This window comes from Acomys minous (genome assembly GCF_964271855.1).
Source record: "Acomys minous genome assembly, chromosome: 14".
Lineage (NCBI taxonomy): Eukaryota > Metazoa > Chordata > Mammalia > Rodentia > Muridae > Acomys > Acomys minous.
In genome coordinates, this window is record NC_140496.1 from 41,489,643 (window position 1) to 41,507,353 (window position 17,711).

General features: G+C 43.2%; 1 protein-coding gene across 4 annotated transcripts in view; it reads right to left on the reverse strand.

The window, feature by feature from the left end:
• The window catches only part of PHKB (phosphorylase kinase regulatory subunit beta), a 192,936-nt gene that overhangs the window by 27,769 nt on the left and 147,456 nt on the right, over nucleotides 1–17,711 (reverse strand). For 3 of the 4 annotated variants that reach the window (XM_084755999.1, XM_084756001.1, XM_084756002.1), the window contains 7 exons: nucleotides 17,317–17,407; nucleotides 14,536–14,597; nucleotides 14,284–14,446; nucleotides 13,189–13,270; nucleotides 11,188–11,245; nucleotides 8,761–8,851; nucleotides 5,850–6,052 (listed from right to left, as the gene is read on the reverse strand). In XM_084755999.1, coding sequence (XP_084612125.1) covers nucleotides 5,850–6,052; nucleotides 8,761–8,851; nucleotides 11,188–11,245; nucleotides 13,189–13,270; nucleotides 14,284–14,446; nucleotides 14,536–14,597; nucleotides 17,317–17,407 — 750 coding nt within the window. Of the gene's footprint in view, nucleotides 1–5,849; nucleotides 6,053–8,760; nucleotides 8,852–9,996; nucleotides 10,088–11,187; nucleotides 11,246–13,188; nucleotides 13,271–14,283; nucleotides 14,447–14,535; nucleotides 14,598–17,316; nucleotides 17,408–17,711 lie in introns of all 4 variants that reach the window. The other variant, XM_084756000.1, reaches the window with a different exon arrangement.

Consider the following 17,711-nt stretch of genomic DNA (forward strand, 5'->3'; position numbering starts at 1 on the left):
GGCAGCCCAAGATGTCTAAGACACCATGTGACAATAAGTGGGAAAGCTACACTTTGGCCTGAGTCACATTAACACAAAGTGTGGCAGTTTGATGAAGCAATTGAACTGTCTGGTCACAAAACCGCAACACTGTGCCTCGCGCCCTTTGTCCCAGACCTAATCAACAGAATGGAGGTATGACAGATGTCACCTCACTTCCTCATCTCCCATCAAATGCCCTTCAAAACAGATTTTTGGTGAGTAACCAAAATGATGCTAATGAACTTGGGGTTGAAATCGCCAACTCTTCCATTCTTCCCTAGCACTGCTGAAGTCTGTGACCTCTCAGTACCAAATACGTGATCTACAGAGGCGGTCTTGGGCATCAGAAGAAAGGATTCACCTGGGTCATAGTTGCTCATAGAAAGCCAAAGCAATATGAAAGGCAGGGCTGAGAAAGGCCTGAGAGTACACATCCCCAGGGCTTTCTCCTGTTTAAAGCCTGACTGACAGGCCTACAGTAGAAAGCAGTTGATTGCGGGTCTTTACAGTAATGGCCTGTCAGGAACTTGATCCATGTCTACATGAAAGATGGCACACAAATCAATAATGAGACAGCAAATCAAATCATTATTAGGCTGCAATTCCATCCCCGTGGCAGGTGACTCTGTTCACAGTAGAGCTGCAGACACTGCCCTGGCAGGATTAGCCTTGGAGAGGAAACACTGTGCTACTGGCTTAAAAAAGCAGCTGGGGCAATGTGTGATGCAAATCAAAAGACCTTGAAAAAAGACTCAGGAAGGTTGCAGCACAGATAAAAGTGCAGGCAGCATGTGCGAACTGAGGAAAAGACGCAACGTGATGAAAGCGGGCGCATGCAGCATAGCCTAGTGGATTTTGGCATTTCAAGAAGAATGTGATATAAAAATCTGCCCAGTTAATGTTTAATCTTGATTAGCACAAAAAGAAAACAATAACTGAAACCATTTGGGTAAGAATATCCACCTGAGATGTTGGCATTGTCTAAAGCAAGCAAGCAAGCTAAGAAACAAGTACATTCTGTCAATCTTCCAGCTTAAAAATAGACCAACCTTGTATAGTGTGTGTGAATAATCTTAAATTTGAATTCTATATCAATGTATCAAAATTAAACTTATTTTGTGTCAATATTCAAAATTCTATACCAACTCAATTATAATACAAAGTTTACTTCCAATACTTTGAAAGTGGTATTACAGGCTGTTTAGGATAATTAAGTAATACAAGCTAGTTGGTAGTTGATCAAATCATGGTCATGTCAATTATTAGGCTATTTTTATCACAATAATATATATCCTAGGCCTAACAGATATGACTCTATAGATATATAAGGTAAAATAGTTAGATAAGGTCTTCAAAAGCCCCAGAGACCTACAGAATATGGCATTTAAAGATGTTTTTATTATCCTAAAGATTCTTTGACAACAAGACAGGTTAACTCCTGGAAACACCCAGCTACCTCAAAGAAGATGATGAGTATCAAAGAACCTCCTTATAGAGATGGCTTCAAACATGGCAAAGCAGCCACTGGGGAAAATGTCCTGTTTCTGCCACAGACAGAATTCTGCCTAAAAACGGGCAAGCTTGGATGCAGGCAGAGTTGACGGCCAAACTCTGCCAAAACAGGGTAAGCAAGTCCTCAATAGTTTCTGCCTCGCAAATATGCCTGTCAAATATATTGGTCCAGAAGGCTGAAGATGATGCTCGAATGTTATAGAGAGTTTTGGGTGACTGTTCAGGCAGTAAACTGTCTCTGTCATTTTATCATTTTGGAAGCTGCTAACCTGCACTTCTGGTTCACTCAAGTAATTAATTTTATTCCTTCTCAAGTCTCTGATGGGGTTGAAGACCAGATAGTTTAGTCTTACAATTAAGCTTAGTTGGTTAGGGGTTAAGATGTTTTTAGATCTAGATAGATGTTTTAAGTTAATAGAGATGAGATATGATAGCTATTGATTTTCATTCAGAATTTTAGACTCAACAAGATGGGAAAGATGTTTGCAAATAGAAATAGCCAAATCACTATGAATGCAACATTTATATAATTCCTGATTGTTTCATGGTTCTTCCTGCTGTATGTGGTTTATTTATGTGTAGTAATATAAATGTATATGTTAAGAAAAAGAAATTTAACAAAAAAGGAAAAATTTGTAAAAAAAAAAAAACTACAACAATGAATGAGTATTGTAGAAGTTCAACAACTTATAAAGAATTTGGCATCTAAAAACTGTAAATAATCAAAAATGTTCCAGGGACTAATTCAAGGCAACCTTTCATAAAGAAACACTGAGCATGTGTTTGCTCCTGCCAGTAGCCAGCCATTAGAGATGTGCATGCATGGCGGCAGGGAGGCACCTAAAGGACCTCAGTAACAACTTAATAAGGATGAGGTAAATGTAGTAACAAGATGTAAAAGGGGACAAAAATGTGTAATTGGAGTCCCAGGGAGGGAAAGTCACACCTGTGCTGATTGATGTCCTGATGTGGCAGTCAGATTTGGCAGACCCAGGACCAAATGGTCTTGGGTTAGTCACTGTCCACATCTGTTCCTGACTTGACACCCATTTTTGTTGTTGTTGTTGTTTTGTTTTGGGATAGGGTCTCACTGTGCGGCTCTAGCTGGCCTGGAACTCACAGAGATCTTCCTGCCTTAGTCTCCTGCATGCCGAGATGAAAGGCACGTGCCTCCACCCTTGGCTTTGGCATCCATTCTTGGCGGGCCAATGGCTTCCACCAACCCAGGAGCTGAGAATATCATCAGTGGTCACCTGGAAGCTACCACGAGTATTCCTAGCTTTTTTGTCACCTGTCTACCTGGTGCCTCCTAGGTCTAGCCTTGGAGGAGCCTTGTATTCTCACTGGAGACGCTGGAAGAGGAGTCCCTTTCGGCTATATTTGGTAAATATATTGATTTATGAATTCTCTTGTTATAAGGAAAGCTAACATACCTCCTTCCGTGGTGCTGTGCAGGACAACCTGAAGCCATGCTCCTAGGCCACAGCCACATATATTTTGGCTTAGAATAAACTTAATTTCTTTGAGGTTGAAGCAGTGTTCTGCATTATATATAGTCTTTTCCTTTCGAGAGGAGGCTCTCAAAGGTCCACAGACTGAACAACTACAAGCCTTGATGTCTGTGCCTGTCGATTACAGAAATAACATTCTAAATTCTTCATAGGATTCTTGTGAGTGATCACGGTTGGTACGGGCACGGAGGAGGCTTCAGGGTCTGACGTGTTTCATGAGATCCAATTAAGAAATAAGAGGCGAGATCATGCTAAATAAAGCAGATGACCGTGTTGGGATTCTGAGTTTCTGCACGTAATGCTTTGAGGTCCTTCCACCAGACCCTAAAGGAGGGTCAGGCTAGGCTGAACAGGACTCCTCTTCCAGGGAGACCGTTTCCAGGGAGACCACAAGGCTTCTCCAGAGCTAGGTCACAAGAACCTGCACGTACACTGTGTTTGAGGTGGTTGGGTGCTTTGTGGTTGGGGACATTTTTGCTTTTGAATTCTTTTGATTTGTGGTGGTTAAAAGGAATTCCCCAGAGGAACCTGTTTTCCAAATGTCACAAGGAGAGTCCCTCAGAAAAGCAAATGCTACAGTCACAGTGCTGCACACTATCTTTAAATTCCTTTTTCACTAATTTCTGCTGGCTTGTCTGTAAACTGGAGGCTTTGAAAGGATCTCATGGACCACCCCAGGGGTTCAGGAGTGGGCTCCAGGATGCGCTGCCTCATTCTCTGAGGACAAGGAAGAGTAGCGTACATGCACAAGACAGTCTGATGACGTGGCCATAGAACCAGGGCCCAGTCAGTGTCCACTAATCAGGAATTTGGGGGTCTACTGTAGGTGTACAAAAAGAAAAAGGCAAAGTGCGGTTTCCTGAATGTTACTGCTTCAGACTGTCAATGGTGACCTTGACCCTATGGCCAGATAAATGACTTAAGCTCTTCTTACACTTTGGCTAAACCAGTTTGATCTATGAACAAGTGGGAGGATGTGTATTTCACAGCTTTTTAATGTGTGGGTAGCATGATGAAACTCTCCTATGACAGAGGAAATTTCTAATATTACAAGGAGTGAAAAGCTCGCTCTAAGATCTCCAACTTGTCAGCGCCTTCATCTCCTGGAGTATAGCAGGGAGGCAGAATGAGTTTCAGATCGCATGCGTAAGTGACGGTGTACAATGGTAAGGAAAGCTGTACAATTGAGTTTTGAATGTTTCCTTATAACCTTGGACATTCTCAACTTACAGCTTTATGATGGTGTGAAATTAACATGAGTATTATTAATGGCAATCATACTTCAAAAATCTGAATTTTCTCACGGTTCTGGGTAGGAGGAGTGAGCTACAGGCCAAGAACTGATAACTTACTCATGGCGCTGCAGATGGTACAGACAAGCAATGATTATCACATTAATGTCTACGCTTTGGTAGATGTCTGAAATAAAAATTAAAAAGCTGGAAAGCAGTAAATGACAAAGGAAGATCTATTAATAAAGGCACCTGCCACCCCACCTGACAAGTGCCTTAGCTTAGTCCCTGAGACCACATGGTGCGATGGGGAACCAACTCTTACATAGTTGTTTTGACCTCCACACGTGTGATACTGCAAACGCATGTGCACGCACACGCACACACATATACACACACATGCACCCCCCCACACACATGCACACACTTTAAAGGTAAAAAATTGCTTAAATCAAGGAGAAATTGATATTAGAAACTACAAAGGTTTTTTGTTTTTTTATCAACAAACCAGAGTCAGGCAGAGCAGAAACAGTTTCCTTATTCCTACTTACATACCCATGCACTTGCACTCACTAGAGAGTGCACATTCTTTCCAAGAATTTGTTATTCTATATGCTCAGATGTTATGTTATGTCAGTATTTTGTATGAGAGCATATTTATATGACACCTTTAATATGCTTTATGGGTTGCCATAGCTTTCAAAGGATTTCCTTCTCATTTGGAGCAAGGCTGGTATGGAGCACTAAGACTGATGTAGAGCAAGGCTGGGTGGAGCACTGAGACTGGTGTGGAGCAAGGCTGGGTGGAGCACTAAGACTGGTGTGGAGCAAGGCTGGTATGGAGCACTAAGACTGGTGTGGAGCAAGGCTGGTATGGAGCACTAAGACTGGTGTGGAGCAAGGCTGGGTGGAGCACTAAGACTGGTGTGGAGTAAGGCTGGGTGGAGCACTAAGACTGGTGTGGAGCACTTAGGATGGGGTGGAATACTGAGCCTGTGGTGGAGCACTAGGGCTGGGGTGGAGCACTGGAGCTGAGGTGGAGCATTGAGACTGCTGTGGGGCACTGAGGCTGGGGCTGGGCTACTAGGTAGCAGGGCCACAAAGCCTGTCACCCTCCTCACGCTTCTCCACAAAAGTCTTCCTTAGGGACATCTGGGACCACCAGCACCTTACTTTCAACTTCCCACCCAAGCTTACGGCAATAACAATTCAACACAAGATTATGGTAGAAAACATATGCAGAATATTCTTAAAACACTAATCTCTAATTGGATTATGTCTCCTGACTCAGTTTTGCTGAACAAACATCTTTTTTTCTGTCATGGCTCCTTCATATTACTTTTCAGAATTTTGACAAGTATTTGCTTTTTATTTATTTTTATGTGACAAAGCTGGTCAAGTCTTTGGAGTTTGGTGGCCGTGCTATGTTTCACCTGGGAAGTATCGGCAGGTGTGGACTCTTTCAGCCCGCGGCACTCACGCCTTCACAGCACCTGCTGCTACTTGTACAGCTTCCTTCGCCCCACAGACACCGGCTTTACCCGAAGTCGGGATCTGCTGGGGGAGCACTTACCCAATCCGTATTTTCAGCATGCCACTGAACAGCTCGGGGCTGTTGGAGATGATCCAGCCGATGTGGATGACCAGTTCTTGCTGAATGACCGCCTCCCTCTCGTCGTGCGTGTTGCACTTATAGTAGATGATGTTCTTAATCACTCTCGGGGACAGTGGGTTCGAGATGACCTCCTCCTCGTGTCCAAAGGCACCCAGAGTTACCTACAAGTGCCAGGATTTTACTGTTAAAAAATTCCTAGCTAAATAATAATAATAATAATAATAATAATAATAATAATAATAATAATAACGATAATAATAATGATAATTTTAAAATCAAGGTTCAGGCTGACTGTCAGGCTGACATTGCTCTCTGCGAGCTAGGGAGTCAGGTGGAATAGCTGCTCCTGATATTCATTAAAATGGCTTTCCATGGTTCAGTGTCTGGTCTGAAATGTGAGCAGGTGAGGATCGCAGGGGAGTGAAGGTGAGTAGATATAAATATTACTTTGGGAGGAGGCAATTTTAGTGCTAGAAAGTCCCGGGAGGAACCAAAATGCATTCACTAGTTGTAATTTACTACGCAGTTCAGCATTTGGAAGATCAAACTTTCTGCTCTTTAAGAACATCTCAACCTTTCCGTAGTTTCTGTGCAGCCCTCACTTATCCCGAACACTGTTGGGTATACATGGGGCTGTGACGTGTCACTAGATGGCTTGCCTATGGCATGAATGAGTGGGTTGGCTGGCCAGGAGCCTGCGAAAGGAAATGAAGCTCAGAGGGAAATGACAAAGAAAACTCAAAGCAGAAAGTGCTAGTGCTGGCAAGAGACTGCTTGCATCTCCCCTCCTTCCTCAGCCAGCTGCTTCTCAGAGGGCTCTGCGGCTCTTGCTTCCCATCCCTTCTGCATAGAGCTTGTAACTGTAGAAGGCAGGAGGAGCAACAGCGCCTCAAAGACATGTGCTTCCAGAAAGGAGGGATGAGGACCAAAACAGCCTTTCTGATGCTGCGATGGACTAAAAGCAATAACTGGGTTGGTACAGTGGCAAACACCTACAATCAATTCTCTTGGAAGCTAAGGTAGGAGAATTATGAGTCTGGGGTCAGCCTGGACTTTAGAAATATATATATATATATAATCAGCTTCTAAGAACTACTGGGTTATCATACATTAATGACACCAACTAATGAATATGTGTATGGTTACTTTCATTAAAATGCCACTATGTAAAAACCAAAACCAAAACCCATAATTAGCTCCTAGAGATAATGATGGACTAAACTACTTTTATCCATAAGAGCTTGAGACAATTTACAAGCGTTCTGAGGGAACCAGATCACTTCAGGTGAAGCAGATCTTATAAATGAGCAAGTGCACACTTTGATCTATTTCTATGTCTCTGTCTGTGAAGGAGTGAGAACTGGGCAGTGAGAAGGCTGCCTGCACCTGGTCATCAGGCTGAGCTGTTGGCGTCTGGCCTCACACCTTGCAATAAGGGAATGTTTCCCTGGGAGATGTGCTGGCCTGACGGACAACAGTCCAGCCGCAGCTGGAGGTCAGGTCTGAGGTGTTGGGAAGGTGGGGCCAGTGTCTTGAAGGCAGCCTACAGCCTCCTGAGAATATCGTTGAGGGTGGATGAGACAGACTCGAGCACACCCTTCTAGCGTCAGGCCAGTCAGCCCTTAGCTCTGAATCCTATGACCTCAGGTAAGAGAATTAGCTAGACTTCAGTGCTATGGAGACTAAAACCAAGGAGAAACATGGATCCCAAAGCCTGGTTAACCTGGCTACAGATGAATACGCTGGTAATGAAGGGTACTGGTTAATTGACTTCCTGTTCCTTGGTTTACTAGCTCACTGACTGGCTTAAAGCTTACCTCCTCGTGTGGAGCATGGGGAAACCTATATGGGCAGTAACTTTTTCTCAGTAGTTTCTTATTAGTGTAATTATTTTTAATTGTTAAATAACATTGTAAGAGAAGGTAAATAATATTATTCTAACATCCTCAAAGCTGGGTATCTGAATTAAATTATTTCAGTCTTAATTAAGATCCCTGAAATATGAGCAATTAGTTGATGGTCTTAAGGAAGGCTTAAAAACTCCATTATTATTAAAGCGTACTATAGTCCTAGATTAGCTGTCAGGAGCACACAATACACACATACACTTCCAAAAGAGAGACAGAAGGCAAACAGGTTTTCACTCTAATCAAACAATGAATCAGCCAGATGATTAGCAATTTCAGGAAATGAGCAGCAGCACCGCATGCACAGCTCAACCCAACCAGTTAGCACCAAGGATTGTGGAAACACAGGAAGGGAGGGGGCAGGAGGGAGGAAAGGATGGGGAGGGAGGGAGGGATGCAAGAAGGGAGGGAGGGAGATATATGGAGAGAAAGGAGGGGAGGGAGGGAGGAGAGAAAAGAGTGAGATGGTCCTGCCTTCGGGCAGTTGACCCTGGTAGGTAGAAGGGAGTTAGAGAGATGGCCTGGAGGGTGAAGGACGGAGGGGCAGTGTAGGCATGTTGATTCTGGCTCTTCTTGGACAGCAATGAGTTTCTTAGGAGTAGGAGGGACCGATGAGGTGGGATAGAAGGCAAATGTGTCCTTTGCTATGCCCTAGTCTTGCTCTGGCCATCGTAAACCTGTCTGAGGGCCCCAGCAGAATCTGCAGTGAATGCAAGTAAACATGGGGTTGAAAAGTATAGCCTCAAGGTGCAGAATTGCAAACAAGATGGCCCACTAAGTGCTCTGTAGCTTTCACACTGTGTGTGTATCTTTTTCTGCTTGAGGAAAAAGACTTTAAAGACTCCCAAGGTGCTCCCTGGTAATCTCTCAGTGAGAAAAGTCTCTGACAGTGAGGTCTGCAGATATAAGTGTGCTAACAACGGAGACTGTTGTGACTGTGCGTGTGGAAAGCAGATACTCACCTGTTTGCCCTGCACTAAAACATTAGTAATGGATGGGGCCAGGCTGTCCACTACTTTACTTAAAAGACTTGCTGCACGGCGTACAACCGACCTGAGGGCAAAGAAGAAAGCAGGCCACATCTTCACAAACAGAAAAGATGGTGAATAAATGGCACCTTTTGTGGTGGGGGGAGGGAGACCTTAAAATGTATACAGCTGGGTCCTCACACAATAGAGAAGTAGTAAGCTGCTGTTAGACCTGAACCTTGGAAGGACCTTCTGGAATTAGGGAGGGTCACGCCCTGCCCCCACCACAGCCACCAAGCTGTGTCAAAGGCATCACTGGTGCCAAGGTCAGTTTCAAAAAAAAAAGTGGGGGGGGGTTAAGGGGGAAAGAGAGGAACAAGAGGCCCTAACTATTCTTTAAATTGGGGTAGGAAAGGGAGGAAGGAAGAGGGAATTGTGCTTCATATCAGTGGATGCATAAAAGCACCATGGGACTGACCCCATACCAATTTATACTACGTTTCTTTCTACAGTATTCTTTCTAAACTCTGTGTGTATGTGTGTAGCTGTGCGCAGGCGTGTGCATATGAGGACAGGTGCATGCAGAGACTGGAGCAGTTGTTAGCTGCTAGATGTGGGGAATAAAACCTGGGTCCTCGGGAAGGCAGTGTGTGCTCCGCCTGCTGGGCCATCTCTCTCTAGCCTTGAGCTGTGTTTCTTTTGGTGCCTGGACAATCAGATGCCTGGGTTAGGGGACTCAGTACTGAATTTCAGAAAGGAATTACTCTCACTCTCTTGCTTGATACAGACAGAATGTTGGGGGAAGGAATTCACACTTTTATTTTTACATTCCTGAAAAAGTCTTAGAATGTAGAGAGAACAGATTTACACCCCCCCAAATTACACCACATGCAATATAGAAGACATTTCCCCTCAAAAGTAAAAAATTATGTGAACATTTAGAGAAAGTAAAATCAAAATGTAGTTTTGAAAGTACCATTTTTTTTTAAAATTTCAGGATATCCACAGAAATTGGCCTATAACAAGCATTTGTATTTCTTAATTACAACATGAAAGGACTAGTAGAAAAATCAAGCCAATAGCTGACCAAGTTAGTGAAACAAACACTTCCCACTTCTAAAGAGACTCTTTATCAAATACTTGAACACCAAAAGACGCAATAGCCCTCGGAATGCAGATAAACCCACACGTATCAAGCAACTCGAGTTCCCCAAATTCTGTGCATGTTACCTGTTTCCCATGTACCAGAAAGGTGGTAATGTGCGGGGCTATAGAGGAGGAAAATTTCTGGGTAAATGCAGCCCCGTACCGCACAGCCAGCCTGGGGGCAGTGGAAAGCCATAAAAGGGAGAATAGAATAAATAAAGCTTCCAGGACTCTGTTTAAATATCACAGTCAGCATTTCTAAATGTTCGCTACTTAGTGTTCTCAGCGAAGACATGGGGCTAATGCAGAAGCAAGGATCGCTTCTGCGCAGCTCAGACGGCACTGTAGATACAGGGAATACGCTATCTGTAAGAACAGCTAGTGACTGCACATCTTACTGTGCTGGGAACTTACAGTGGACATCTGCCATCTAAACTGTACGCTTATATTTCTTCAGGCAGAAAAAAGTATTCACCATAAAGTAGAGATGAAGCACTACTTAGAATTCTGTCCAGTCCCTTATTTCAGAGAATAGAAACATGAGGTTTGCCGAAATTAAGGGAGTTTCATAAGCAACTGCTTGAGACTTAACTGCATCACACTGCAGAGCTGCATATGCAGGTAACTCTCCTTGCTGTGAATTTAGACACCTTTACTTAGGGCTCTTTGAACTCAAGTGATGAGATAATTACCTTTCATTACTTTTGCTTATGATTAAATGGTCTCTTAGGGCCTTCTAAAACAATACAACAGACTTTCTTTTCTTTCTTTCTTTTTCTTTTTTTCCTAAGATTTATTTATTTATTATATATACAGTGCTCTGCCTGCTTATACCAGTGCAGGCCAGAAGAGGGCATCAGATTACATAATAGATGGTTATAAGCCACCATGTGGTTGCTGGGAATTGAACTCAGGACCTCTGGAAGAACAGTCAGTGCTCTTAACCTCTGAGCCAACTCTCCAGCCCATACGTTCTTAATGTAGGATGAAATTAAAAGCACCTCCCTGGGGCCATACAGGCCACAGAACCATGGTCCTCTCGTGCCAGTGAGGGCTCTCTAGGCCCAATCCCTGGGAGGTGTGTAGTCCCAGGGGTTTTGCTTTGTGTCCTGTGACGTAGGAACACCCTTCAAAAGTATGAAGTCAGGGTGCCTTAACTTCAGTGTTCCTAGCCAAGGTCAGGATGACTAACACCTGTAGGACTCAGTTGTTATCTTTAAGCTACCGACTAGAACAATCCAACAACTACGGCAGAAGAAGGAGACTAATACAAACCAGAGCTTCTTGCTGCCAGCTCTTCTATAGACTCTCTCTATGTGATCAGACACGGCACCTAGGCATGGGATGAGAAAAGTCTTCACTGAAGAAAGCTTTAGCTTAAATGCATACCATTTATTTTCCCTTAAATAAATTAAAAACAAAACAAAAGATCTCTTGTTTTAAACTGAATGCTTTAAATATGTAACCCAGATAAGAAGCTGGTGTTCCTAGCACCTTTATGATTTGGCACAGTTTTCAAAATTCTTTTGTTTTCTTAACTAATAATATGTAATCTAGACTTTTAATCAGTTACAAGCATTACCTTGTCTTTCCGCAGAAAACAGAAGACAGTAAAATAGTAGTCAACTGAGTAAAAGTGCATTTCTTCCTTCCTTCCTTCCTTCCTTCCTTTCTTTCTTTCTTTCTTTCTTTCTTTCTTTCTTTCTTTCTTTCTGTGTTTGTTTTTTTGTTTTGTTTTGTTTCTGTGTAGTCTTGGCTGTCCTGGACTCGCTTTGTAGACCAGCTGGCCTTGAACTCACAGTGATCCACCTGCCTCTGCCTCCCAAGTGCTGGGATTACAGGCATGTGCCACCACACCCGGCTAAAAGTGCACTTTCTTAATGGAAGTTTACTAAGACTCAGATAGGTGTGTGGGGCTACGTCATTCCAACAAATGCTCCGGTCAACACACTCCAGGGACTCACACTATGGCCAGGACTCACACATGATCTGCACTCTTGACTGGTTTTGTCACTAATAAATGCTTTGAAAATATTTCCCAGCAATAAATAACCACAAATAAATAAAAAAACTCAACATGGCTCCATGTTTTTATTGTATAGTATTTTAATAATTAAAAGCTTAAACATTGTTAAAATAATTATTTAAAATTCTACGTTTCTAGCTGGGCAAAGGGTGGCACACACCTGTAATCCCAGCACTCAAGGAGGCAGAGGCAGGTAGACTGCTGTAAGTTTGAGGCCAGCCTGGTCTACAAAGTGAGTCCAAGACAGCCAAGGCTACACAGAGAAACCTTGTTTCAAAGGAAAACAAAACAAAAAACCCAATTCAACCCAACTCAACCCAAACCAAAACAACAACAACAACAAAATCCTCGGTTTCTAGTAACATGTTGAATTCTTTAATTTTAACTTAAAATTTTTTACTTTTTTTGTTTTGTTTAACAACAGATTAAACATCAATGGCTGTCCTTAATACAATTAAGATTCTGTTAATACTTAGTATTAAGGCTAAAAAAATTGAAGAATTGTGTTTGAAATTTGCTTCATAATACCGAAGAACTGTAGCTGCTACAATAAGGCAGACACTACGGAGGCTTTGCCTGAGCAGGCTTAGTGCGCTACAGAAGTGTAGTCCTACTGCATGCTTGCGGTGAGCCACTTTCACTTTAGCCGAGTCAGCAAGCACTGCTGGACAGGGTTCTGCACTAAGCTAAAATATCTGGTGACTGGAAATAATGTATTTCCATATATCCGAAGTCACTCTGCACTATAAAAAGGCAGAAGCAGCTCATGACGGAGAACTTAAGGGTCCCTCACATACAAGTGTGGATTTCAAGAACAACTGGGTCTCTTCTTAGGGCGCAATTAGAAATGACTTATTTGTATTGATCACTTTCAGAGCAAAATTCTATTAAGTGCCACATTCTGTTTCAATGGCTGCTACACACCATGAAGAAGTCGGTTTCCCTAAATGTAATATTCAGTGCTATTCTTGAAAAAATCACAGGAAAGAAACCAGGAAACAGAAATGTCCATAAGCAACTATGCAGTGAGGAGAAGTTCAGACACAGGCCGAACCCGGCTGAGGGAAGAGCCAAGCAGAGAAGTCACCTCCAAGGCTACTGCTCTAGAGGGGAGAGATGCTTTCCATACGACGGACGGTGGGTGGGGCCTAACGGAAGCAGCTTAGAACAGTGGGCATGTCCACGCATGTCTGATTCAGATTACAGAGGTCCTGTTACAGGTGCGTCCCGCCCAGCTCAACCCCTCTTACCTTCCATTGTGATGAAGTTAGGGCCCTCTCTTTTGAGCAGTATACCCAGCAGGATGGTTTGACCAGCCAGACAACTGCAGTCCTGAAAGCATCAACAGGCGTAAGGAACTGGGACGCAGTGAGTGTCAGTAAGCACAGGACTTAGCTAATCACAAAAAGCACCCAACGCAGAGAGGGAATAATCTGACGTGGAGCTGAAGAAAAATAAGATGCCATTGAGCCTGTAAATACAAGATGACATCCCAGACCTATTGGTCTGAGACGCCTTGAAGGCAGAGGGCACCCAAGCTGGCTTTTCAATATAGCAGGATTTAACCATCAAGTGTTCCAGTAAGCACGAAGATTGATGGCGGACTCTATAGTGTGTACAAGCACTAACGCATCACTACCTGGGATGTGGCCAAGTCACTCTCTTCTTGATTTTCCCTATTTATAAACGTCAGGCCACGCTACTGTCAGTGTAGATAAGACACATGTGACAGGGACACATAGAGAATATTTACACTTCAGGACACTGGGTATGTGCTTTGTGACTACTGCGTGGCATTCCTGCTTAAATGGATTAATAAGAAGCTAGCCATGACGGGAAGGAAAGAGTCTAGTTGACATATTCAAATCTAGCCAATCATGACCCAGGGTTTACAGCTCTACCAGTAAGGCTTCCTTTCTTTTTATAAATGTGAAAAATCTCAGGACAGAGTACTAAATTGCTGAAAGACTCATGCGGGCACAGTAGAGGGTCATGCTCCTCAGTGACAGGAGAGATGGAGCAGTCACTGGAACTAAACTCCAGGACAGGAGAGCTGTGGACAGAGCAGGGAGAGAAGAGTGCTGAGTGACCCGGAAGGCAGTCATCACTGACTCAGCGTCTGACTGTCCACATGAGCTCCAGTCTGCGCGTCTCCCCCATCTGCACTCTTTCACACACACACCCTGACAGGGGCCAAGGGGACACCTTCTCACTGCCTGCCCTGGCCCCAGACAGCCACCCATCTCTCGCAGAGGACACAGAGACACATGGCCTGGCTGAGGTCCTGCTCTGGCAGCCCCCCACTGTCCCCACCCCCCAGGCCCGGGGGACTCTATCTTGCTCACATTCAGCTTCTGAAGGATTTCGTGGGTGGCCTTGTCCTTCCACTGGGCAATGGTGATGTCCGGCTGCTGTCGCAGCTCAGGCGCATCTGCGGTGCTGCTCTGTCGTTTCACTTTTGAATGCTTGGGAACCTCCAGTTCTTCAAAGCTCTTAAATTCTGGAAGCCTGGCAATCAGAAGGAGACATGTCAGCGTTCCTGCTTTCCTAACAGAACCATAAGAAATGCAAATGCTGAGGAACTCAAGGAGACTTACGTTTCTGTGTCACTAATTCGTAGAAAGTCAAGCTGTTCTACCACAGCCCCAGATATCAATGTCTGCAACGCAATGATTCAAAATGTTTAGTCTGTCAAGCCACACTGTTTTATAAGTAATGCTGAAGTTTACTTAAATATAACTTAAGTAATTTCCTAAATGAGAATTCTAAAATCAGACATCTCTACATGTAACAAAGTAAAACAGAATTCAAAAATTTATAAAGAGACTGTATATATCAAGCAGCAAATTCATGAGTCATATTATAAATAGGAAAGCCACCATGGAATGGTCTCTCGGTTTCTTTGAATCATAGGTATTTATTTATTTATTTATTTATTTATTTTAGTGCTAGGGATTGAGTGCAGAGTCTCCACTGATTGTTTAAACCTCCATCTACCTGTCTTTATTTTAATTTTTCTTTTTACATTTTAATTTATTCTAATTTATTCAGATTATATCCCGAATGTTATCCCCTCACTTGTATCTTCCCATTCCCACACTCCCTCCCTCTTCTGCCCTATTCCCCTTCCTGTGTCTTTATTTTAAAGTAGGTACTAAAATATTGCAACATTTATTAAACTGTTGGAAAATGAAGTACTAAATTGTTTTGGGGAAAGGCAACAGAAAATTACGCCTTGAATCCTGATACTATAACATCTTCCAGGACCAGCCAGTGAGGTGACAGCCAACTCTCTTACAAGACCATGAAGGCAATGATAACGTAAGCCGCTGCTTCCCCGTACCTGGCGCGTGGCAGCCCATAGTTAGTCACTCTATCTTCCACGGTTTCTCAGTCGTAAGAGTTCAGCAAACTAAAGGGGTCTACACTCAAACACATTCTTTTGCATGCCAGAGGCTCATGGTGAGTGGTACGGGTGGGGGATAAAATACTATGGTTTTTAAGCATCGCCCATCACTTCTAAGTATCTAGAGAACCATCGGAAAACAAGCTGGAAGTTACTATTTTTATATTAGCTATTCGTATTGAGATGACCTTGCACATAGCATTTTCTCCCAGTTTGTTTCAAATATAAAAAAGCTGCGGATAGGAGATATTGCTTTTGGTGGCAAATGAATCCACCATTTCTCGAATAGAAACGATACAAGGAGGACAGCCACAAATACACTCTCCCAGCTGCAGGAGGGACACACAAAGGTGGGTGCAACAATCCTCCTTGCAGGGCATGGATGAGAAAGCTGAATGTGCAAGCCCTGTGCACATTTCAGTGTCGCCCAACTATTAGCAGCAGACTGCGCCTAGACTATGCACTTTCTGAGGGCAGGATCTTTGTCTGGATTTGTTAAATGGTGCCTCTAACAGACACGCTCATAGTTACACAACTTGTTCTTTGGCAACGTAATTTCTTAGATAAGTATTTATTGATCATTTGCTATATGCAGGCATTAGGTGCTAAGGATTCATATAAAAAATACATGAAATTTTTGGTCCCTTGAGGTTGATCTTATGAGTACGTATATGAGATGGAGAATATAAACTTTAATCCACATCACGTGATGGTAAGTGTAAAGTAAAAAAAAAAAAATGCTAAGTAGAAATAAGAACAATAAGGGGAAGGTGTGCCAGGGCCGAGGAACAGGACGATGTGTGACCAGAGAAAACCCCTCCAGCAAGATGACAAGAAAAGCAGGCACCGGAAGGAGGACTGCAGTCAGCACGCAGGTTGAAGGAGGACCATCAAGGTCAAAGGTCCCAGGGTAGGCATGCACATAGTGGATTTTAGAAGTGGCTGGGGGGTGGGGTGGGGAGGGAAGGAGGGAGGGAGGATGGGGAGGTGGTAGAAAGCTGGGTCCAGGAGGCAGGTGCAGAACCTACAGACCACACGACCATCTTTGGGACTCTAGTTTCCACTTTTGTGTGTGAGAAAAGAAGTCACCAGAGGTTTAAAAGCAGCGTGACTGGCAGCGACAAGCGAGTATGACATGGCAAACTGTTTATAGTAGGATTCGTGAGATGACAGAAAAATCTAGTGAGGGATGCTGGTAGCCTGCATTATGGTGTCAATGCTAGGGAGGCGAATTAGAGCGTGGATACACTTTGACGGTAAAGACAACATGGCTTAGTAAGTGATTATCAAGTAGGGTATGAGAAAAGAGTAAAAAATTACTAAATTCTTAACATTGATGACTAATACTGAAAACACACAAGTAACTTATTTAACATTTTACATTTAATAGCCTACTCACCCTTATTGGCTATTTCTGTTCATGAAGTCAATGTTTAGCTTAAGTTAATTGGCTAATGCCAAATACTATCAATTTTAACACATCACTTGGTCTTAGAGGATATTGAACTAGTTAAACACTTGATTTTTCTGTTAGAGGGTGTATAAAAGAGAGGCACCAGTGCTCTCGCTGGGGACCAGTGGTCCTGCCATGTAGGAACTGTGTGGGCAATGCTGTGATGCTTGAGTGTAGCAAAGATTTCTCCTGATTGGATGTTATAGTTCAGTAAGGAAAACAGCATGTGACCAGGAGACAACCAAAATGCCTGTAAAAGCCCAAAATTACAAGCACATCGTTAGTTTACTTCCGGACTTGTTTCCTCAAACGCCACCATGAAGTTAAGATACCAAAGTCTCAAATTCTGCTTAGGAAACAGCCACTGTTCAAGCACCTGACGGTGGCACAACTGGACGAACCAAGATGTGGACAACGGGAGTAGGAAGGAGAGCGCAGGATGGAATTAGCAATGCACACTGAGAACCGTAGCCGACTGACTGTGCTGAACCCGAGGCATGTGGAAGTGTAGACGGCTACCTGCAGGCGGTCCACATGAACTTTGACTCCTCCAATTATTCCCTTCTTAAAGGCTGCCAGCATGTCTAAGATGGGGCTGAACCTGCTACCTCTAGAAAAAAAAGCAGATAAACAAGAAGAACGTATTAATAATAGGACGGGAAATTAACAAATACTTGCTGCTATATATGTGAAAGATCTTGCAACTTGCTAAGAAGAATACAAGAATACCAGGAGGCTCTACTTTCAAACTTTCTGTGTCAATGGCCATAGACAAGCGCAGCTTATGTTCTTTAAAAAAAAAAAAAAGATGTTTTATTTTTAATTGTGAAAGTGTGTGTGTGTGTGTGTGTGTGTGTGTGTGTGTGTGTGTGTGTGACACTATGTGTGCATGGGAACGTAGTACCCATAGAAGC